At 48.1% G+C, this 24,049-nt stretch overlaps 1 protein-coding gene across 2 annotated transcripts in view; it reads left to right on the top strand.

The window, feature by feature from the left end:
- LOC126531012 (beta-1,3-galactosyltransferase 1-like) overlaps positions 1 to 22,932 on the top strand; it is a 128,272-nt gene extending 105,340 nt beyond the window's left edge. For both annotated transcript variants that reach the window (XM_050178372.3, XM_050178371.3), the window contains exons 2-3: positions 10,418 to 10,816; positions 19,484 to 22,932. In XM_050178372.3, coding sequence (XP_050034329.1) covers positions 10,418 to 10,816; positions 19,484 to 20,035 — 951 coding nt within the window. In that variant the 3' untranslated portion in view covers positions 20,036 to 22,932. The remainder of the gene's footprint in view (positions 1 to 10,417; positions 10,817 to 19,483) is intronic.
- The last annotated feature ends 1,117 nt before the right edge of the window (positions 22,933 to 24,049 follow it).

Genomic DNA, 24,049 nt, shown 5'->3' with positions numbered 1-24,049 from the left:
GTTCGTTCGTTCGTTCGTTCGTTCGTTCGTTCGTTCGTTCGTTCGTTCGTTCGTTCGTTCGTTCGTTCGTTCGTTCGTTCGTTCGTTCGTTCGTTCGTTCGTTCGTTCGTTCGTTCGTTCGTTCGTTCGTTCGTTCGTTCGTTCGTTCGTTCGTTCGTTCGTTCGTTCGTTCGTTCGTTCGTTCGTTCGTTCGTTCGTTCGTTCGTTCGTTCGTTCGTTCGTTCGTTCGTTCGTTCGTTCGTTCGTTCGTTCGTTCGTTCGTTCGTTCGTTCGTTCGTTCGTTCGTTCGTTCGTTCGTTCGTTCGTTCGTTCGTTCGTTCGTTCGTTCGTTCGTTCGTTCGTTCGTTCGTTCGTTCGTTCGTTCGTTCGTTCGTTCGTTCGTTCGTTCGTTCGTTCGTTCGTTCGTTCGTTCGTTCGTTCGTTCGTTCGTTCGTTCGTTCGTTCGTTCGTTCGTTCGTTCGTTCGTTCGTTCGTTCGTTCGTATGATATATGAGGCCGCGGCTTCAGGTGTACCACGTTACTACAAATTATGCATTAAGTAAGAAAATAGTAATAATAATGCAAAAAGTACAGAAACATTAGAAATGATCAAAGATCGGTGGCATGTTGTAGACAACAATTAAAGAAACACACGCGAAACTCTGATTCAAGTTGGCAGTTGACAAAAGGGGCGAGGAAACTTATTTCATTTACGCTTTTTCTTTTTGCAGAGCTACCTGCTTATGTAGATTTCCCGCCTAATTGTCTCAAGTATCCGTGTGTAGACTTGCGTTTCTTATTTTGGTAATTAGTAATTTGATGTCCATTTCGTACCACTTGTGAGTCATTGCGTTATGTCGTCTTGGCAGTAAAGGAAATGGAGGGGTGGGGAAAGGGGGGCATTGCGGCAAATATCTCGCATCGTTGACGCGCAGAGCAGTCTATAAGCTCTTGCCATCTTTTTTATCTCCCGTGCAGAATTATATTCGTTGAAATAATGTTGTGCACGTCCTGTTCTGTTCTTTACGGCGTTTTTTTTTTTTTGTGTGTGTTTCACGGTTTTCTTCCTTTCGGCATGTCCTGCTAACGAGAGTACAACACCAGAGCAATACTTGCGTGGAGAAAATAAAAACTAAGAAAAAAGGAAGCAAGAAACTGATGACACGACAGTTTTTTTTTCTTTCTTTTAGCTATAGAAACCCACTCATGAGAACTTCTTCTTCGCTGTGAGTGTTTTTTAATCCTGTAAAGAATGAATGACACGACGGCTTTGAATGTTTTATGCCACCATGCCTCGGCGCCTGCCCTACGCCTGTCCGTGCTTCCTGAATAGAACGCGCATTTTACGACCGCGCTATTGGCGCCAGCCTCCTTTTTTTCCCTCCGTCCACTACATCCCTTCGGCGTATTGAAAATGTTCTCTCCTTCACGGACTCGGCTTTTTCGGCGGCTCCTTTGCTGCGCTGCGATCCGGCCCTGTTGTGTGCCGCGCCGCGCCGGGACGAACCTGGCGCCGCCCGTGGCAGAACGTACAGCATGCTCCGCTTGAGAATTAATGAGCGCTCCTGGCGGGCCGCCGTGTCTGGTCCGCGCCGATTAATTGCGTGCAGCGGGTTCGGGACCTTCGTTGGACGCTCGCGATTCTATCTGACGCTGCTCTGAACTCGGAGTGTGGTTGACGACGTCGGAACACAATGCACATCGCCACCGTCTTGGCTATATATATATGTGGTGTAGTTGTCTTGACTACGGTCCACAGTGCTTGTACGCCATCGGGCGAACTCGGGAACGCCACGTTCGACTTCTTTATACCTATGTCATTACTTCGTTTCTTTTTATTCTCTTCTGCGCTTTGTCTCCATCTCTCTCTCTCTCTCTATGCTATTCTATTCCCTAGGCACGTAAGACGTATGCTGTTACACGGATACCGCTGAAAATCTCAATTTCTAAGCGAAACGCCTTTTATATCTCTCTCCCTCTTGACCCGCCGGCGGTGGCGCAGTTGTTCATACATGGCGTTCTGCTACCGAACACGAGGTCGCGGATTCAGTTCCCGACCGCCGCATTTCTGCGGGATCGAAACGCAACAGGGCCCGCGTACTTAGTAGACTGAGGTCCACGTTAAAGAACCTCGGGAGTTCATATAAATCCGAATTCCGCCCACATGCGGCGTCTCGCATAGCTGCAGTGTTGCTTTGACAGCATCTCTCTCTCTAAACCCTACGAATCGATCAGTCATCTATCTACCTCTTAACCTCTGGCCAGGGGAAGAGGAGTGTATGCAGCATCGTATTTTGAAATGAATTAAGGCTAACTAGGCGCGATCTATCCCAGAGCTAGGCGGAATAGATGGTGGAAACTGCATGCTCGAAAATAGCCCGGAACACGCTGAATGACTAATCGGATTTATTTATTTATTTATTTATTTATTTATTTATTTATTTATTTATTTATTTATTTATTTATTTATTTAACTATTTGTTTGTTTGTTTGTTTGTTTGTTTGTTTGTTTGTTTGTTTGTTTGTTTGTTTGTTTGTTTGTTTGTTTCACGTACCTCGCAAGGCCCTAGGTAGGACACTGAGTAAAAAAGGTTACAAATGAAGTAAAAGCACAAGGAGATGTATTGCCGAAACAGGTAACAAATTCAAGAACGAAGGTACCATGAACTGAGACATCATTATACAATCTTTCATAATTGCCAGTAACTGATAGCGTAGACAATCTTTCATAATTGCCAGTAACTGATAGCGTAGAAAACGTGTGTATAATTAAACAAAGCAACGGCATTATTGCAGGAAAAAGGCAAACAAAGGGAACAAAAACAGGCTCGAAGTTAAGAGGAAAAATGCCGATAGAGGTTGTCATGGAGGGAATGGTGATCAGATATGGAAACGATCTGCTCTGGAAGATCATTAGAGTGTGATATGGCATGAGGCAATGCAGATGAATTAAAGGCTCTAGCGCTTCCGAAGATACGCTTGAAACTGCAAGTATTGTGTATCCGCCTTAACATGCGTCTATAATTATTCCGGTTAGATTTCATGGAAATTCTCTTTGTATACATTTTCTCAAGCGAGTGCGGGAAATATTTATTAATTTGTTAAACGTTTCATGAATCGTTCACTGCCGTTTCTTAAAAAACCAGTTTGGGAAAAGAATAATAATGATAGTCAGGTTGCGGAGTTAGCATATGAGGTCATTACGTTGCCGTTCACGTGCGATGAGAGATCCAGCAGACCCTCTTTGCATTCATAATGACTAAGCGTAGCATATAGCGTTACTCCGCATTGGGCGCGTGTGTCCGTAATACCATTCATGTATAGGACAGGCCTTTCTCACGAACATGAGCGAAAATAGCGCGTGCCTCCATCTCTTTGCGAGAGACCATGTCCTTTCTAACCTTTACGTCCCCTCTTTCCTCTTTCCCGGTGTAGGTTAGCAAACCGCTTGTAATCTCAACAAACCTCCCTACTTCTTTTGGTCTCTTGTTGTTTTCTCAAATATATTACATAAATAGTGGTGCAAAGTAAATAAAAAGAAAAGAAGACAGAGAGTACAAAAGAAGCATGTGTTTCAGTAAAACATCCCAGCACAGACATTGCCTCCCGGATCGGGAAGTGCGCCGTAATCTTGGAGGCTAAGACGACGTGGATCCTTGTGGCCGTTTTCTTTTTCTTTCTTTTTTTTTCAGCGATTAAAGGGCGGGGCTGCCACTTCCAATGAAATATTGGGTAACAGGTGCACGTTGTTCTCGTGGGACTGTATGGAGCTAATTTCCTCGTTATGCCACGCTGCATGGATTTATATAGCTTTCCAACAGAGCCAGTCTTGTTCGGGAAGAGCTGCCCGAGATGGGCGCTTTCAAAATTGTCGACTTTTCCTTCTCTCTTCTTTCCCCCCTGGCTTCATCTTGCAAGTTCTCATGATCGCGAGTGAAATGACGATTATGAGGCGGGTCCCTCTCCTTCGGTAGTACTATGTGTGAGTACGTATCTCGATGGGCGCCTCGTTTACCAGCGTTACAGCTCGTTAATGATGATAGCACTTCACCGTTTGAATCCCTCAGTGCCCCGTTTTCGATGAGCGGCGCCCGATTTGTATCGCTCAGGGTCTTTAAAATCCACAGCGCGCGCGCGCGCTGTGTACTTTGGCATTGCTTTTTTTTGTGTGTGGATCGTGCAACGCTCTGGTGAACCGTGACGGTCTTCCCAAGATAAGTCCGGGGCATCACAATTCAGTTTCCTGTTCTTCGCAGCGCCAAAAATGAGCAGTAACAAGGGCAATGCGGGGGAAACGAATGCACATATGGTAATAAGAAGGGCAACGATTAAGTGAGGCGCGGCTTTTGCGCAATGAAAATTAACTGTCAGATACCGGAACCTTTTGTGCACCGACGGGCTTCTTCCGAAACGACGCAGTTAGCCCGGAGAAACTGAAACCTGAAATGGAAGGTTCGATCGCGAGCTTGGCGTGGAGAGCCTCGTTTTTTTATTTGTTCTCGGCCTTCTTGCTTCTCATCTTCTGTTTCATAGTGCTCAGTTCAGCAGTGTAACGTGTAGCTGACAGAGGGACTGTCCCAGCCAGGTGATGATCCCGGGCGCGAATGCACCAGGCTTGAACTCAATGGCGAAGCCTTCTCTGTCTTTTAAGCGTTTGCTTTCTTTAGCTTTGGATGGTTGAACGATCTCGCACAATAAGCAGTGACAAGCATGTAAGGCTCGTGAAAGAGAAGGAAGAAGCGCACAGAAGAGATCAAGTAAAGGGTAGAGGTAGAAGAGGCAGCCAGATTAATTATGTATGAATAAACTGAATGTTACATTTTGGTGGCAGTCGACAGCAATCCGACGGGCTGACCTTTTCAGGTAACCCGACGGCATTGTCTCCATCTTCCTGGTAGTTTCTTACCAGCAGACGACCGTATTCATGTCGGACGATGGTGAAGACACCCTCGCGGTTCAATCCTGCCGACTGCGCCAAAGTGCAACATTCCTTTTAATCATACATAATGCCTCTTCTCTTTTCTTGGTCCCTTCTACGTGCTTCTTCCTTCTCTTTTACGAGCATTACAAACCATACTCAGTGGCCCAAGTTGTTCACTGGCTCGGGCCACTAGGTACTTATGAGCTGGCTGCTGTCTCGCCTAGTAGTTGCTAGTAGGTACTTGCGCAGACGCCGGACGTTTGTGCGCATGTGCGGGTAAGAGTGCGTGCGAGAGAGGAAATGTGGGGACTTTTGTTCCTTGAATATATGACTCTGCCTAGGCACTACGGAGGAGTTTCTTAGCGCGTGTTGTATGCGTTTGTCCCAAGGCGTGCCGGCAGAAGTCGCGGGGCGCGGTATAGTACTGAACTTAGCCTCGCAAGTTGGCGTCTGGACCTAACTATATTTATTCAACCGTGTTTTTGTTTTTTTTTTTTACTAATTGAAACGTGTCATTATTTCGCATTATTGGCGGCGCCTCCAGGACACCAAAGCGGCAACGGGGACACCAAAGCTAGAACCCGGACTGGTCCGTGGGTTGGGGCTTGCCGAGGCTTGCGCGTGCCAGGGGTGCATAAGATCGGCTGTCCGCTGTCGCGGACAGCGAATTTTTTATGCGAACACCCCCTGGCACGCTTCGGCCTCCGCGTCCCAAACCCACGGGCCGCCCTGCTTCGAGCTTGGAACCCCCTGCTACCCTTTGGGTGCCCCGGAGATCCTGCGCCGCCTGCTTTATTATAACCTCAGGTGCTCTCCTGAGGCCTCCGCTTGGCGGTTACATGTGCCCTACTGGAGCAGTGCTTGTAAAAAAAATCAATCTATCGTCGCGACGAAAAAAGCGACACGCGACCTACACAACACCAGTCACAACCTTTCTCCTTCAGACACAGCGATCACCAAATGGGGCGTCCGTGCCCACTGCCTCACCGCCCAGGTAGCCAGCGGCGGAGCGTAAACAAACTCGACCGCACTCCGCAATGCCGGCATGTCTAGTGGACAAACGCATGCAACACGCACCAAGAAACCTCGTCCGCAGTGCCTAGGCAGAGTCACATATTCAAGCAGCAAGGGCCCCCCGATTTTCTCTCTCACATCCGCTCATACTCGCGCCTGCGCAGAAACGTCGAGCGCCGCGAAAAGCGCCCCGCCCCGCTGTACCTACTACAAATTGTAAATATGCTGCCGGGTATGCACCACTGGGTATGTGTCCAGACAGACAACTTCGTCTCAGTGTATGAGATATTGGTATGTGCCGATTCTTGGTCAATCATACAGAATGGATGTGCTAAGGCTACGCAGGGGAGTATGTAGCTTCAAATATAATAAACCGCCCCATCCGATTGGTAGATGCAGCCAAGATACTAGGGATGGTAGATGAAGCTGCAGCCAAGATACTAGGGAGAGTTGGAGCTGCTATAAGAGTTTCAATTGGGGTACAGTGATTACAGCAAGGTGTACACTGTCGTGGTATCATTTGGCGTTGTGGTTCACAGCAAGATTGCCGCTTCGTGTGTCCGCTGATGTGCCCATAAGATTTCGTGATTCACGGATGCAATAACGATGTGCAGCAGGCTGTGGCGCAGCATGCTACACAAGAAAGCTATTGCTGACTTTGGCAACCATCTTCGATGTGTTTTTTTTTATGTGTGCCAGTATTTTTCTTGGCATTATGCTCCAATCGAATACGGCTCATTCTTTCATCTGATAACTTTATTTTCGCATGTCTGCTATATTAGATATAGCGGTGGCCGAGGAAGCCGGTTTCGATAACGGCTGATATATTTTACTGCAATAACAGTTGAAACCTGAAAACTGGGTTTTTGCGTACTGTGTCCGTCCGTCCCGTCCGTACGCTGTCGTCGTCAGACTAGCTCTTCACCAAGCATTACAGAACTTTGCTCACCATGGCGTCGTCAAAAGGTATCAAGCATAGTTTTCTGCAATAATTACTAGAAGGAACTCTGGCGCTGGAATCGTTCAGCCACCGTGGGAACGATGGGAAGTATGTACATCGATTTGTCTCGTCTTCGTGCTTGTGGATTCAGACGATCTTGTATTTATTAGTCTTTATATGCCTTCGTTGCCGTAAATTTCACAGCAATCTATACTTTTCGAAGGACAAAATACGCTGCGAACACGCACAATTTCTACTAATTGCAACGATTCAGCTTGTCCAGGCGGCTAAATCGAAACGCACCTAGCGTCTGAAGGCACTGGCTTGCCCGCGATAAATTTATAAGGGCGTTACAAGTCATTTGTCGATGCATACGTCCGTGGCGTAATGGTTTCAAAAATCGGGCTTCTGTGGCAGAGTTTCTGTGTTCGAATTCTGCCCTCGGGCAATGTTAATAATGTTTGTTTAGTTAGCTATTACGCAGTACTCCTTTGAAAATGGCGAATTTACAAAGTCACAAAGCCGTTTGAAACGGAAGGATGAAATTTAGGCAAATCCATGTACTTCCCATAGTTCCCATGCGGACTGAGCCGTCCCTCTTAGAGCTCCGGTATATAGACACTAGCGCCAGAGTTCCCTCTAGTGATCATCGTATGAAACTCTTATGATATTGAAGGTGTCACGGGTATGATCGTGGCCATATCAATGATTACGGTCTATGTCTGCGATCGTGGCCTAATGGTTAGAGCATATGTGACGGCCGTGCTGGAAGACAAAAGGATTCGATCCCACCATTCATCACGCGCTTCCTTCATAGCATTATAAGCGAACTTCACACACTTTGGAGATGTCTAACAGAGAAACCTCGAAGTATGTTGAGCACGTCACAGTGTGCACGAAATCGCAAGTGTGCAAAGAGATACGAGGCATGGAAACTTCACCCCAATTAATGAGCGTGCCGAGTCGCCCCTGACGCACGCGCATGCAGTGGTCGTGACGTCGAAATCATCACATTATAGCTAGGCTACCGCATACCTTGAAAGTCGGCGGTGATGAGCTCTGGAGTGTTTTGTTGTTGTAGTTGTTGTTCTTCTTCTTCTTCTTCTTCTTCTTCTTCTTCTTCCCAACCTATGGCAACGCATCTTAGACGAGATTTCGGAACACTGAAGTCCACCCTGCTGGCACGTATCGCGCGGGAATTTCTGTAGGACAGCTCTTTCAGTTGCATTATGGAAATGCGAAGCGCGCGCGCGCTTCGCAGTTGTTACGGATGAAGGAGATGAAAAATGTTGTATGCATAATTCATGCACCTGCTTTGTGCGTCAAGTGGGATTGGCACGTCTCTTCCCCTCCTTCACTGAGGGGGAACCGCGTGAAACGGGAATTGCGGCGCGCGCCTCACATTCGTGGCGTTCTTGACTATATATACCCCTGGGGTTTATCATCAGACGTGTGCGAATTTTTTTTTTTTTGTCTTCCTTTCATGGCTGGCGCGCAATCATCGGCCCGCTGTGCTCGTGGTTTATGAGGGACGTGAATTAGTAAATAGAAAAGGGGCCGCGTTCTTGCTTTCTGTTTCCGCCTTCCTCTTCCGGGAAACCTGTCCACTCGCGGTGGGAACTTCCTATACGCATGTGTCCCATTCTTTCGCACTTGTTCACTAACGCTGCACGCGTCACGTTGTACGCGTCACGCTCTTTATATTGAAGGGCGATCATAAGCAATGCTCCGTTAGAAACGATACTTCTTTCGTTTCACCCTTGTTTTAGTTATTGTTCTTTTTCCTTCTACTCCTTCCCTCGCTCTCGCTCTTCCCGTCTTTTTATTTCTTTCTGCACTCACGTTCATCATTACTCTCGTGTTAGCGTTCAACCTCGAGCGCCTGTAACTTGGAAGCAGAGGTATTCTGCGCGGACGTGGCGCTTGTCAGGGTGGCAACTCAGCTACATGGGACGGATTTCTGACGCCTCGTCGCTCGTTGCCTCGTCGGACTCGGCGCCTCGTGGCTCGTCGTTGGTACGTTAACTTCCCGGCGCGAGGTGACATATCTAGCCCGCGCGGAGTGAAATGGGTGCCTTTACTTCGGACGACGCGACGCTGAAAACGCGTCGGAAATACGTCTCGTGTTACTATAGGGCTTCAGGCTTCACGCCGCAGCTTCCGTAATGTCGGAGTGCGGAAACGATTCCGTACTCGCCGTATCTCTGTCGTGCTTGCTGCGGTTCTCAATGTAAGGGTAAGTATCTACAAGAAGCAATGTCGGGGCGCTGCACAAGAGGAGGAATAACTGAGGATGTGTATGCAATGCTAACCAGAAAGCTTATTCTATTTTTTTTTATGCTTTTGCTTTTTAAGCCGAGAAGGCAGGTTGCTCAATGCGTGCCGTCTTCCCGCAAGCCCACTATTGGAGGTCACGTGATCGAGACTACGTGGTTGAGTGGTATGTGCACGGCATGCAAGTGTGTTAAAGGTCACGTGATCGACTTCACATGCCTAGACTAGCCAGGGCGAAGCACGAGCATGCCAGTATGCTGGCATAATGCAAGAGTGAGTCGAGGAGCTTGCGGTTCGTTGGTGGTCACGTGAGCGAGCCTGTTCTGCTCGCCCAGTTGAGCGCATATACGGAACCAGCGTGGTGCCACATTTGGAGGTCTCGGGTATCTGCTGCGGGTGGGTGCTAATATCTAGGTGGCGTGTTGGGCTCGGTCGGGCATGCACTAGCGAGCCGAGAAGGCCTGTGGCTTTATGCGCAGCCTTTTTCCGCGAGTCCAGTGTTTGAGGTCACGTGATCTGCTGTGCATTTGGGGGCGCGGCACAGTTGAAATGGGGAAGGCAACATGGAACGTTCGCTTGATGATGCTGACATATTGGCATGCCCTTCGAAACGGGGTGGCGACAAATACTCACCTAGCCTGCTTGAGCTAATCAAATAATCTATGAATACTCATCGTTCTGCCATTTCATCTTTGTTTTCCTAATATTTTCTCCCTTCCTTAAAACCGTACAGTTACCTATGCATGTAACGGAACCGTTCCTATCAATCTCTTCTCTGCTTTTCTTTTTCTTTGACCGATACTCTAAACATCTGTCGCGTTCTCGCGTATCTCGATTGCTGACCGGTAAATGCTTCCATCCGTTTGAAATTCCAGTGCTTCTGGAAGGTGGATGTTTCCTACAGGTCTTGCTGGGCGAATACATTCGTCTTCCGTTAGTATACGCTGAGTTGCGCTTTCGGGCAAGCACGTGCCCCCCGTGGTAGCGCTGCTCATCGCGAAGTACTTGCGGACCTCGAATGAACTCGGTTTATGGGTGTCTCTATTAGCAGGACACCACACTAGTTTTGTTAGTAATCGAGCATGCTTTGCAATTTATACTTTATGAAATTTATCTAAAACGACCAGACCTTTTGTAATAGTGCGACACCTTAATTGATATTGGTACCAATGCTTTACCTTTCGTATGAAACTGTGACTTTTGCCTTTATGTTTATTTTTTATTTATGTTTATTTTTTTCTCGAGCCTCCGCAGCCGTGCCAAACGCGCTCTTCCTTTCCGGGACGCAGGAGGACATGTCCTCGCTGGCGGTGCGGCTACTGCCTCGACTGGCTGCGGTGGCCGTGTGCCTGCTGTTCTGCTACGGCATCCTCTACCGGAACATGAATAGCGGCCGACACCGGCCCGACATGTCCTGGCTGCTGGCGCAGCAGAACCTGCGGCTACTCGTGCCCAACGACTCGCAGCCGCTGCTGGCCGCGCCGCGCCACCTGTGCCCCCGGTTCCTGCTGGTCGTCATCTGCTCCGCGGTGGCCAACGGCGCCGCCCGGCGCGCCCTGCGCGAGACGTGGCTCCGCGACGCCGCGTCCCCTGCCGTGCGCGCCTTCTTCCTGCTGGGCCGCACGACGAACGCCTCGCTGCAGGAGCAGGTGCGCGCCGAGAGCGAGCTATTCGGCGACATCATCGAGGTGAGAACGGGCGGGCCCCGATTGGCGTTGCTCCCGTGGTGGCCTCGACCGGAGAGTTATTATGCGTTCCGTAGGGCGCACATGGGCGTTTCTTAAGGGCTTCACCTCAATACAGCTGTCACTGCTGTGAAGCATGTGTAGTGTATCGCGGAGAAGGGAAGTGGGAATTTGCGGAACTACCAAGTGTCAACAACGTGTCGTTATTTAGTAAACATTGCCGGTGGTGGTGGTGGTAGTGGTTGTAAACTTTATTGAAAGCGAGAAGGGGAAGGGGGGAGGTGGCTGAGGGATCGGGCTCAAGTAAGGCCCTAGGCTTGCTTGTCCTTCTCCGCCCAGACCACCAGTTCAAGCTGTCGGTCGACGTCCCGGGACCTGAGCCAGGCTGTCCAGTCAGTCTCGCTGCTGACATTGCCGGTGCCTCCAGGACACCGAAGGGACAACGGGGGCACCAAAGCTGGAACCCAGACTGGTCTCTGGCTTGGGCGCTCGCCGAGGCCGGAACGTGTCGGAGGTCTATGGCTGTCCACAATAACAGACGGCCGATATTTTATGCGATCACTCCCTCCACCCTGACACGCTTCGGCCACTGCGGCCCCGTTCCACAGGTCGTCCAAGTTCTAGCTTTTGTTCCACCGCTGCTCCTTGGGTGCCCTGAAGATACTGCGCCGCCTGCTTATTAATATCTCGTATCCTCTCCTGAGGCCTCCGTGTGCCTGTATTACCTTTTTTTCCAGGCTATGTGATGTCACCGCAGTACTTATGTGTACTGTGATGGAGCTTACTAAAGCACACCCGCCATTATGGAACGCATTATAACATCCTTGCTCAGCTCGTTCGCTGTCGTCCAGCTATCGTGAAATTGATGGGTAATGCATGAATTCATTTTTACCTTTGCGCCTGACGGTTTCAGACGTACGCGTGCCGTTATTTATTTCGCTTTCAATTATATATATATATATATATATATATATATATATATATATATATATATATATATATATATATATATATATATATATATATATTAAAACCCGTGGCGTAAGTATTTAGACCGCTTCTGGCTGTTCGTGATAATAAGGAAAAGTGTTAAATTCCAGTTTTCAGGCTACATTAGAACCGACATATTAGTTTGAAGTAGGTGGCCCATTTAGTTATAAGTTTATGATCTTATTTATACAAGAACTCGTGTTGATATGAAGCTTTACCTCGGGAGCTCGTATCTAAATACATGAGAACAAATGAATCGTATCTTTGCAAATACTCCACCAATTTTCATAAGGTTTGTTGCAATTAAAAAAAAACTATAATGTGGTGACTGTAGGAAAGTATTCTTTTCTTTTTCGCCCTCAATTCTTTTTAGAAAATATTGTTGAAAATTGCAAAATGTGCATTTCTTTCTACAAACGCTATAAACCAAGGCTATGTTCATTTCTATAATTGCAGTTCTTTTTTGCCTTCTTTTCATCGAAGTAACGTTGCTCTCTTCCGTGGATTTTTTTTTTTTTTTTACTCCTGTCCCGTCTTTGTGCCTTCTGCGAGCTGTTGAGTTCGGGCTGTAAGGCAGACGCGCTTTGGCGTATGTTTCCAGCTTTAAACCGACATTCGCAACTCAGCGCGGTGTTTGTTTAGACTCTGAATTGTTGCGTTGCGTCCTCTCGCGCAGTTTAGACTCGCACTCTTAAGCAGGTTTCGCATACCGCGTCTGGAGAGAAAAAAAAAATCGGTGCAGTCGCACGCGTCGCAATTCGATCTTTAGGCGGCTCATTTCACACGACTGCGGTTTCAACAATGTGACAGGCGCGACGCCCAGGGTTGGTTGCTGCCAGGTTTCGGGGTACACGCCGCATAATTCCTTTAATGCAATTAAGAAAACGTGCGCGTTATAATGTTATTCGCTTATCTTTATTAGGAGCAAATAATAGGCGTGTTTTATAATTTGAAGACGTTTTGAAATTTAAATGTTTCGGAGCGCGCAGCGGTGGTTTTTGAAGTTCAGTGCGAAGAGACAGGGTGTACGTAAAAAGCTATTTGCAGCTGGTTTTTCAGCGCTGTGTGTTGTCTCATGTGCCTTCTTTGTGCGTGTCGTTGTGCGTGCGCTACAACTTACAAGATCACCTATCAACAAGGCTAGCTGGCCTCACCTTATATGAAGTATTCGGCTGCAGCAAAGTCGTCCTGTCAGCGCAACGACATCCTCGCGCTACCCATGCTCAGCGCCACCTTCTGAAGAAATGATGTGTGTGTACTGCTCGTGATTGTGCATGAGCTGCGCCTGCTCCTAGCCATATTCCTGCGCCAAACGCAGCAGCAGGCATCATCCCTAACGCCCACGTCTGCCCCTGAAGGAAAGCGCAAATTATCTTTGTGCGATTGTTGAACGTAGAATGTAACATGTGTCGTTAAATTCAATCAGCCTTTTCACTGACTTACATTATAGTACGTATTCTGTTGCAGACGTCCACACGCTACATGTTGATTGTGTTAAAGCCTTCGGCAAGGTACAGCAGAAACGCTTCATCTTTGAAATGAAAGCAATGGCCATTGATTCCTCTGTGATCACCTGGACAGCAGCGTTTCTTTGAAGCCATTTTGAATATATTGTAAGCAGCAGCAGAGCATCCTCTCATGTTCCAGTGCATTAAGGAGTTCTCCATGCAGTAATGTTTGTTGTTTTGCCTATATATGAATGATCACCTCAATGACATTTCATTATACTGCGCATCAGTTTATCGATTATTGTGTGATACATACAAACTAAGTTCATGTTACAATGGCACATCATGTAGCGCACATCCCTTTTGCGGTTATTGTGTGATTCATAGGTAAGTTGCCATCTGACGGTACCTTACAGCACAACCTGGACAAACTAAGTTCATGGTGCACTGTATGGCTTATGAGTATGAATACTTCGACGAGCAAGCACATATAATTCCTTTGCTACCAGGAAAAGCTCTACAGGGCTAGTGTATCAATAAGGCTTCTTTTATAAATATTTGGGTGATTATTTCACTTTGTTTGTCATGCGATACTCAACAGCCTGCCATCTCTACATTGAGTTCCCTTCGCCATCCGTTATGTTCCTCCTAACAGTGACAGTAAATGAGCTGTTTACAAAATTTTAGTTACGTCAGAGCTTGAATATGCGTCCATAATAGAAATTTTCATTCAATTACCCTGAGAAATTGTTTGGATGTTTACAAAACAAAGCAGCTCCTCTTATTGTTCAATGAAAACTCGGGTTTTACGTGCCAGAACCATGATCTGATTATAATTCCCACCATATTAAGAGACCCTGGATTAAGTTTTACAACCTGGAGTTCTTGGAAGTGCACTCAATGCACAGTACACGGATGCTCTTGCAGTTTGCTCCCATTAAAATGTGGCTGCGGCGGCCGGGATTACATCCCGCGACGTCGGGCTTAGCCCCAACCACTAAGCCTCCATGACGGGTACCACTTTATTCTTTTATTTTTACATCGGGCAAGGCAGTGCCTGCTCTAAAGGAGGCTTTCTCTACAAAGTTTTGCTGGTAAACACACTCTTACGCTTTCATAAGCAGTATTACACAGTGCCCTCTAGTAAAGTTTCTGCTGCTCACCGCCCACTCATATCTGCCAGAAGTGACAACTCTTGGACAAGGTTCTTTTTCTGCTCTATGCACTATCTAGTAGGAGCATTCGTGTCTTTTGACATTTATTCGTCTGTAGAAACAGCTGCCTGATCGAGTACTTACTATGCCTGATCATGCGAATTTGCGCAGCTCTGTTGAGCAGTAAATATTGACGCAATGAATGTTTTCTGCATTCGGGGTATCGGAAAGATGCTTGTTTTACAATTGGGCCCCTTGTTTTCGGTTGGTGTTAGTATTGCTTGTTGGATTTTGCGTGTGCATACCCCCTTATGCAATAAATAGCCTTTGGAAGTTTGAGTTCAATAAATGATGATGAACTAAATCGAAGTGCAAGAGCTATTCTTCTTACCTGTGACTCCCGTCGAAATGCGACTGCCACGGCTGGCAATTAAACCTTTCAGCTTGTGTTAGCAGCAGAATGCCATAGCCACAGTGGGTAGGTGAATAAATTGAACAATTTCGTTGTAGACAGATTTATTTTTTCTTCTTGCCTTTATGTGGGTAGAAATTGCAATAAATGAGTGTATAATTCCAAAACAAAGCTGTTTGTGACCTTTTATTAATAAACTGCATGTTTTGTATGCTTGAAACGCAGAAATGTTTTTAAATCCGAGGGGGAAATGTTCTTGCAAGTACATGGTACTTCATTACTTATAAAGGTGGTAGTGACAGATGATATCATTATGTGGGTTTACACACTAATAAATGTAGTCACAAACTTATTAGAAACAGTTATTAAAGGCATGCTTGGCATGGATTTTTTTGCGCACCTGATTAGCTTTGGACGTGCAGGAACCGTTTATACTTAAAGGATGCAATCATCCACATAAAGGTATGCAACAGACTACGTTCACTGCAGTTTTTATCTGCTTTTCTTTAACACGTCGTCTTCTGCTGTTTCACCTACATAAGAACACGCGTTTTGCCTGCTTTTCACATTGTTGCGCGAGTTTTACAGAACTTTGCGTTAGGATGCGTTGTCACTGGGCCACTATTGCAAGCCAGTAATGTTATGTAACTGTATAGTTAATTACCGTTCAAAGCAAGGGTCAATACAGGTGCAATAAGGGTACAAAGTCCGCAACACATTCGATGTTTATTGGTGTATGTGCAGGAAAAAGAAATGATTATTCTGCAGAGAAGAGATACGACTTAACGCGCATGAAATATTCGAAAATAAATTGATGACGTTGTTTATTCAGGTGACGGAGTTACATATGTGGTCACAGAAAATTCATTACAGTATCCTGCAAGTTTAGCTCCTCAAATTTAATAATCAGATGAGGTAAAATAACCTTTCAAGGTGCATCGGCAAATTTCGGCGCGACACGAAAAGAATGCAACTAAACGGTCGTGCGTTCAGCTCAACGCTCAAACTTCGGCTACCTTGCTGTCTTGCCATATGCTCTTGCCGAAGTTGCAATTATTTAAACAACATTGAAACTTCGGTTACTTTGCGCTCTGGCCATATACCCTTGCCGAATTTGCAATTATTTAAACAACGTTGAAACTTCGGTTACTTTGCTGTTTTGTCATATGCCCTTGCTGAAGGTGCAGTTAAACTGCTCTGTAGGAGCGATATTTGTATTCTACTCAGCAATTAAGAAAATTGTGACGACCTCTAAAAACCATTTCGTCACATGTGGATCGAACACGTCGTAATATTGGCAACTCACAAAGGTGTGTAGTCCGTAATATATCTATGGCATACGAAGCAAACGTGAAAATGCGCTTCATTTGCTACGCAGTGTACCAACGAACGCATAGAAATGGGAGAAGGAAATCTGTGTTAGTTCTGTTGCGATAGCACTTATATAGACACTCCAGCCGCATTTTTGCCGTAGCCGTGATGTTCCACATAAAGTCCAAGGGCGATGACATCGTCACCGCGCGTCGTAAGCTGTACGTGCGAGTGAAAGCACGCGAAGAAAGCCAACGATAGCGGCTCAATCTGGTGCGCCCGAAGAAAGAAAGCGGAGAGCAAGCGTGCCGTCTTCCTTTCCGGGAAAGGCCATGGGGGGATTGGAGGCAGGGAGGGGGGGGGGGTGGCGTTGTGCTCCGGCAGCAAGTGTGCCACAAGGGGAACTGAAGATCGCTGCTCAATCTCGCGCGACATATATGGAGGAAAGCGGGTAGGCAGCGCGGGAGGGAGGGGGGGGGGGGGGGGGCGACTTCGACTCCGCCAACAAGTGCGTACTTTGCACGGACGCGCGCGGTCGCGCGTGCCGTATCTTGAAAGAGATCTTCATACGGCTCACACCTTTGTGCGCGCTGTGTTCTCGCCGCTCTTGAGTTGAAGCAATGTATATAGACCGCATGAAGGTCACTTAGCTCGCTGTTGCTGCTCCGCTTGCTCACACCAGCGTTTTGACAGCGAGTGTCCGCGCTCATTCGGTGTTATATGTTCATGTATTCTTGTGCGCGTTGGTACAATGCTTGTTAATTCAGTTAGTAAGCGAATCTTTCCAAGTTTATGCGGCCAACGAGCCTACTAGCCTTACTTCGTATAGCTGTCTACCAATTTGCTATCGCAATCGATGCTTCGCCTTTCGGCGAAACTGCGACGTTTTTTATTCTCCCTTCGCGTGTCGGTGCTACGCACCGGATTCGGCACTCCACGTCTCCGCTGTGAGGATTGGGAGGTCAATCCCATCGCTCGTAATCAGTTGTCAAGATTGGAGTCGGGCATGAATTAGATGGTAGCTGGCCCACGCCGTCGTCCAACTTATCCACGCTGAGGACGTTGTTGAAGGGAAGGATTGCTTGTCATCGAGAACGAGGAATATGGGTTTATTTACAGTATCTACATAAGGACGTTGCAGTTCATCAGTCTAGCATGACTGCGAGAGAAAGTACACTGAGCAGCCGCACAACAGTGGTTTATAAACACTCGGTCCCCCCTCGATCCCAAGGTGAGGGAAACGGCCGACCAGGCACCGTAGACGAGCCGCCTCTTTGCGCGAGGGATTACACACACACTTCCGCACAGGTTCACGGTCCTCAACCGAGGTCAAACGGTCTTCGCAGTACTCGGGGCTGACGTCAGGAACGGTGCGTGGGAAGGGGCCTCGAACTACGTTCCCTCGGGGACTCCATTGTTCACAGCAGACAAGATCAGCGGTGGCGGGTTCCGTCACAAAGCCTGGTTCGTCGAAATCATCTCGGCAATCCCGCTAAGCAGAGTGGCGGACGCTCCGTCCGCCACTCTGTCCTCCGCCCACAGTCGACTTAGTGACGCCGTGGCTAGAGGGTTGCGGTGGCGTTCCAGGAAAAGTTGACGCCGTTGTCGCAACTGGCTGGCAAAACTTGCACCTCAGCGGGCCGTTCTTAACACCGCGCATTGCACTTCTTGTGCGAGACGCCGTTTCCCGAAAACCGCGAAATAGCTTTCGGCGCAATTTTAGCGGAAAATCGCAACGATCGGTGCGGCGTGCGACCAACCGCTTGGTCGCTTTCGAAAAAGAGGGGAAGGGGTGTCGGCACTGCGACTGCAATTTCAATCACATCATGTGAAACAGACTTTAAGGGCAACCAGCTCAACTAGCGACTATCGCAAAAACGTTCGCCGCACAAAGCCGTTATGCCTGGTCTAACGCCAGTCGTCATTATTCGCACTGAAAGTGCGAATGCGAACAGCCCATATAAGGGCTGTTTCGTTAGCGTGAACGCTTACCGACTAGATAAAGGACAATAAGATTTCGATCTGATCTAGTCGGTTGATTCCGAAACTATAGACCGGGCAGTGCGTAACAACGCCGACAGTGAAAGGGATATAAAATAGTATTGGTAGAAGATGAAATATATTAAATTAATTTTACGTCTTACCTGCTAGGGGGGGGGGGAGCAAGGAACATGTACACAACGCGCAAATTGTTCTACAATGTTGTACAGCACACCTGTTTAGAGTTGTCGATCGGCCGCCGGCTGCGCACTGCACGAGCGTCCACCGCAGTTCCAGATTTGATGGTGTTTCATTAATTGCACTGTCTGTAACGGAGGGGATGGGGCGACAGACAGATCACACTGCGGGTTCGTCGGCCGACTGGCGATATATCCACGCCTGATCAATCGCGGACCAGAGGCATGAGATGGGAAGCGTCGAGAAAGGCAGTTTAATTACAAGCAGCTCACGCGACACGGTACACTTCGAACAGAATATCCACAGACGCAGAAATCTCCAAAGGCAATAGGTTGACGAACAACACAGAACCTTCCTGCGAAGCGTGCAACAACGCCCACCACATCTTGATTTAAGAGCGATAAATAAAGCTTAAAAGAACGTGAGCAAATAAAAAAAATACTCAGCAGCAGTAAACGCGACAAACACTGCGTGAAAGAATGTACAAGAGATACGTGATGTTTACATAAACGAACGATTAAACACGATAAACTTCAGACTGAAGGCCTGAGGGCAATTGGTAGACGTGGGTTTATTAGCGGCATTTAAGTTGAAAGTCCTGTCCTAAGAAGGCACTAGAGTGCTGGTTCCTCGCTTTGGTGGTCGCCGCTAAAGACTGGGGTGGACTTGGGCCGCACGTCGATCTTGTCGAAGACACCGGCTTGGGGAACCTAGCCTGCCGACCAATACCTTGCCGGCTCTCGAGGCACGACCGCTCGCCCAGACTTCCAAACCAACTCTGCCGTTCGCCGCGCAGACCCGACGAACTGTCTCCCTTACTGCGCGTGAGGAACCGGTCAGGCGCCTGCGGAACACTAGGGAGGTTCGTCCCCTCATTTACTTTGCCCCCTCAACAGCCTCGCGGCTGTCGGCGGTAGTGGCGACATCGTCGAGACGTGCGCGCCCTTTGTGACAATAGCGCATAGACCGTGCAAGCGGCATGGTCACGCGTGGTCTTATTGCAACGTTGGTCCGTACTTTATTTCGAGCAAATGGCGACCCGCTCTGCCGATTTACTACTCTAGAGAATTACAATTCGCACTGCACCTGTTCCTTTATTCATAGAAGCTCTCTCGCGGAGCCAGTTTTAGGCTTTTGCTCAAGGAGCACTTCCTTATGAACTCTTTGCTTCGTGCAGGCTGACTTCCTGGACACCTACAACAACCTCACCGTCAAGTCGGTAGTGCTGCTCAAGTGGGTGGACAAGCACTGCCCGCGCTCGCGCTACGTCCTCAAGACGGACGACGACATGTACGTGAACGTGCAGAACCTGGTGAACCTTCTGCGCGCCAAGGGCGGCCGCCGCCTGCTCCTGGGATGCCTCATCCGCGGCGCGACCCCCGTGCGCGACTGGACCTCCAAGTGGTACGTGCCGCCGTTTGTGTACACGCATCACACGTATCCAGACTACCTGTCCGGCACCGGCTACGTCGTGTCCGGCGACGTGGTGGGTCCGCTGTACCGGGCGGCGCTCGACACGCCTTTCTTCTTCATGGAGGACATCTTCATCACCGGCATGGTGGCGCAGAAGCTGGGCCTCAAGCCCAACAACTCGAACGGCTTCAAGTTCTACAAGCGCAAAAACGATCCGTGCCAGTTTCGCCGACTCATTACGGCGCACTTGATGACGCCCAGCGAATTGCGTGCCATGTGGACCAAGGTGCACGACACGACTATCAAGTGCTCCTGATGGTGACCGCAGGGCGCTCCTAGCCGTCGACCTCGTGGAGCGCCCCTTGTGAAATCACGACTGCCGGCGCCGCCCCGAAGGCGGCCGCGCTTAGCTCGACGGCACTGGACACGTCGGTTGTGAGAGGGCCAGCAATCGCGCAGTTCGGGTTGTGAGCGTCGCGCCGCGACAACTCCGCTAGTACTGCCCGCATCAATGGACGTTCGCCGTGAGCCCTGTGCAGGCGTTGCACGTCGGCGTCGCGTATCGATCTGCGTTTGTTGTCCAAGGGTTAATGACTACCCTTAAAGGAGGTTCTCTGGAAAGCATAAGTTAAATGACGCCCTAAGGTGGTTAGTACAGAAAGGGGAATATCGTTAGCATGACCTCCTAGCTCCGCCCAATCTCGGAGGTCATATCGTTAGGCGAGAAGTTGCCGCGCCTATTGTGCCAGTATTCGTAGGAGTTCCGTTCGTTTATTGCGTTCCGGATACGTCATTTTTTCTTTGACACACCATGGCTCGTGTATGTCCCGTTCATATTTATAGGTTAGATAGAAAATGCGCGTAGCTGCGAATTCAGATTTAGGCCATATTGAACAAAATGCGATAGGCCACGTTGAAGGAATTTTTTTAAAGGAGGAACTCGGTTATGATGTGTCAATGAGATCGCCCGTGATGTGCTGCCATCCAGGTGACTGAAAACAGCAGTAGTGATTGTGGAGGATACGCTGGTCATTTTTATTATGGACACTCCAGGCGCATTTTTGCTGTCGCCGTCGCCGTGATGTTTCGTATAATTTCCAAGGGCGATAACATCATCGCCGCGCGCCGTACGCTCTATGTGCTAATGAAAGCATACGAGGGTGAGCCGACGATGGTGGCTTAGTTTCACGCACGCAAGGGAGGAAAGCTAGAAGGAAGCGCGCCGTCTTCCGTCGCGTGCAAGGCACGGGGGTGAGGCAAGGGAGGGGGAGGGTGTTCTACTCTGGCGGCTGCTGTGTATGGTGCGGCCGCGCGCGCCCTGTCTTGAAAGCGACCTGCGAGGGGGACAGAGTGCGCCGAATGCTAATATATTCGTGTGCGCTGTGTTCTAGCCGGTCGGTTCGCGTCACGCCACCGTTTTGACAGTGAATTCCGCGCTCATCGAGTGAGATGTGTTCGTGTGTGCTTGTGCACACATGACACCATTTTTGTTAATTTAATTAGAAAGCGAATGTCTACAAGTTCATACAGCCGATAGAACTGCTTTTCCTACTTCGTATAGCTGTCTATTAATTAGCTATCGCAATTGATGCTTCGCCTTTCAGGGGAAACTGCAAATTTTTGCTGTTTTGCAGAGTGCGAATATCCTGTACGCCTTGGTCTTTTTCTTCGTTGTGATGCCGCCTTTATATTGACGAATGGTGACGATATCGTCGATGTGATATAACGAATCTAGTGCTACAGGCACATGCGCAAGCGGTGACGCGCTTGCGTGGTGCTTCTTCGCCAGTGATTCCAGCGTGTTCCTCTGTCGAGCGGAGCGCTTCCAGTGCACACAACTACTGTAAAGGACGAGCCACCTTGGTGCTTTGCTCGTGGTGTACCGTGCAGCCGATGGACTGTTAAAGAGAACACTCGAATGTAGAGCGCGCGCGGCTTTTTCCCTCTCGCCGGGACCTGCAGCGGATTTTATGTGTATGGTCGCGTTGGTACCTTCCCACACGCTTGTACGGTGAATTCACATAGAGTCGTCACTTGCGATTAGAGCGCCAGCAAAGTGATAGCCGAACATTGTGGTGTTCCATTTAACAGTGCATCGCACTGTACAGTGGAGGTTATTAGAAAAACTGAAATTGTGAACCTTCCAGCCGCCTTTCAGGACAGACGAAACGAGTAGCAATCTTAGAGTTTAACAAGAAAATAAAAACACACAGTAGAGGAAGGCCGCGCCCAACGCGGGCACTTTTTTTTTCCAAAAATCAAGAAGAAAAATTTTTACTTTAACACTGGAATGAAAATTAATCGCTAAAGCATTCGCTTTATATGCATAGCGGAATTTGAGTCTTCTGCAGTACTTTTCCCGATGTTCAGTCATCATCCGCAGCTGGTTTGTGTCTAATGAGATCTAGTATAAGCATAATTAACTAATCAAAAGCCTCAGAAGCGTCAGGATGATGTACTTTCTGCGGCCAATAGAAAGCTACGGATAACGGTTCGCCTCCCAAGTTGGCGTCTGCCCGCCTTCATTGCGTAGCGCTCCAAGAGTTCTTTTTATAGCCTACTCGTCGTGCAGAGCGGAGTCCCTTATCTCGGAGTACTTTGGAAACCCGCTCGCTCATTGCATAATACAGGCCTAGGGACAGTTTCTCCCTATTTTTTGTAAGTGCCATGACTTGGAAACGCCCGTTGTGATCGAATTATTGAAGTCATTGGGCGAAGGGAGGGGGGGAGGGAATGGACGGGTGTAGAGAGCCCGTTTGTGTCACTCGAATATTTTGTTTCGTTTTTTGATTTATATATTGTATTTTTTTAGAGGGGTGGGGCGTGAAATCCCACTCAGAAGCACCTAGGCACTGTGACGAAGGGAGAAGAAAGCATTGCTTAGCAAGTTTCATGACGCTTCGGATATTGTTGTTTTATTTTTGTTTTGCTTTTGTTTTGTTTGCTTTCTTCGTTTACAGGAGCAGCGCCTCCTCATCTTTCCTTTGCCATGTTGCAACCACGCGGGCTTCACATGTTGGCCCAAGTTGTTTTTATGTCGTTCACACGAAGTAGTGGCGGTGCGTATACTCACTGTATGCATTTCAACGTGTCACGAATACTAGTAGGGATGTTCTCTATGTCACACACAGCGCACCACCATGACATGTTTGTACGTTGTTATGATAAAGAATATAGAAGACTTTATATGTACAAATGAAAACGGAACTCGCACTTTTTTCTTGGGATTTCTTTCCATGGCGCGCAACCTTCGCATCGGAACGGTCTGCATCAGACCGCATCCGGTTTATATGGCAAGACACGGTATTTTCGCTGTCTGTCGTTCCCTGATGCACAGGTAAGTGCATTTACATTCTTAGCATACATCCACCACAGTCATTCACTGGCCGGTGTGTTTTGCTACTGATCGTAACGTTCATCGATAATGTTTTGATGATGTCGCTGCATGTTCGGGCACAAATAGTTAAACATTTGTTAATCATGTTTTCTGACTGTTCAAGATCGACAGCTTCCACGCGCAGTGTATACCTTGTTCACTTCTACGCGCCAGCATACTATGCGCCATCTAAATTGACATCACAAGAGAAAAGTTGGAAACCACTCGAAAACATTGTCTTTTTGGCGTTTACAACTGCGCGAATCTGCCCTTCGATGCAGGCACTTTTTGTTTATAGCGGAATCGTTACCTATTATCTGGGTGTAATTTACGATGATTTTTTTGTATTTAGCAGCAGCTGTCAGCTTAAGATAGCTGTTCTCGACGGCATCCACTATGCGGCGTTGGTCTAGCACTGCCGCAAAGCTGTGCCACTTTTGGGATGGATCGAGGACTGTATTGAGTCAACGTCCGCTGCTACCGCTTTTCTACAGGAGCCGGCACTCAAGCCTATCAGATGGTGGCGACATTAAACCAGTGGAGCCTTGATCCTTCGGGTAAACACCGGGATTTCCTATCGCTCCGAGTCATATACCGCCGTTGTAGTTGGAGATATTACGATGAGTGATTGCGTCTTGCGCTCTTTTGTTGATTTCCCTGAAAAGTGTGTGTTCATTGTCGCATTTAGACTGTTTTTGTCAGAGTAGCTGATGCGTTATTGCTTGTCTTAATAAGAAAATTAGGACCATGCTCTGCTAGCACAAGTTACACTGCGAGTGGCCGATGTAATGGAACGCATTCCCCGGAAATTTGCCGCACTAACTGGTGCATTGCTGTGGTTTATTTGTGTTATAAGGAAGGCAGTCTGTTACTTGTGATCTTCGCTAGTAATTTGCTCAAACTCGCTAGAAGTGCACATTTTATTTGTAGGTGAGACCTAGACAAGCTGGAGTT

This window comes from Dermacentor andersoni, chromosome 5, assembly GCF_023375885.2.
Source record: "Dermacentor andersoni chromosome 5, qqDerAnde1_hic_scaffold, whole genome shotgun sequence".
Lineage (NCBI taxonomy): Eukaryota > Metazoa > Arthropoda > Arachnida > Ixodida > Ixodidae > Dermacentor > Dermacentor andersoni.
The sequence above is the reverse complement of the archived record's forward strand: the minus strand, read 5'-3'. Positions and strand labels throughout refer to the sequence as shown.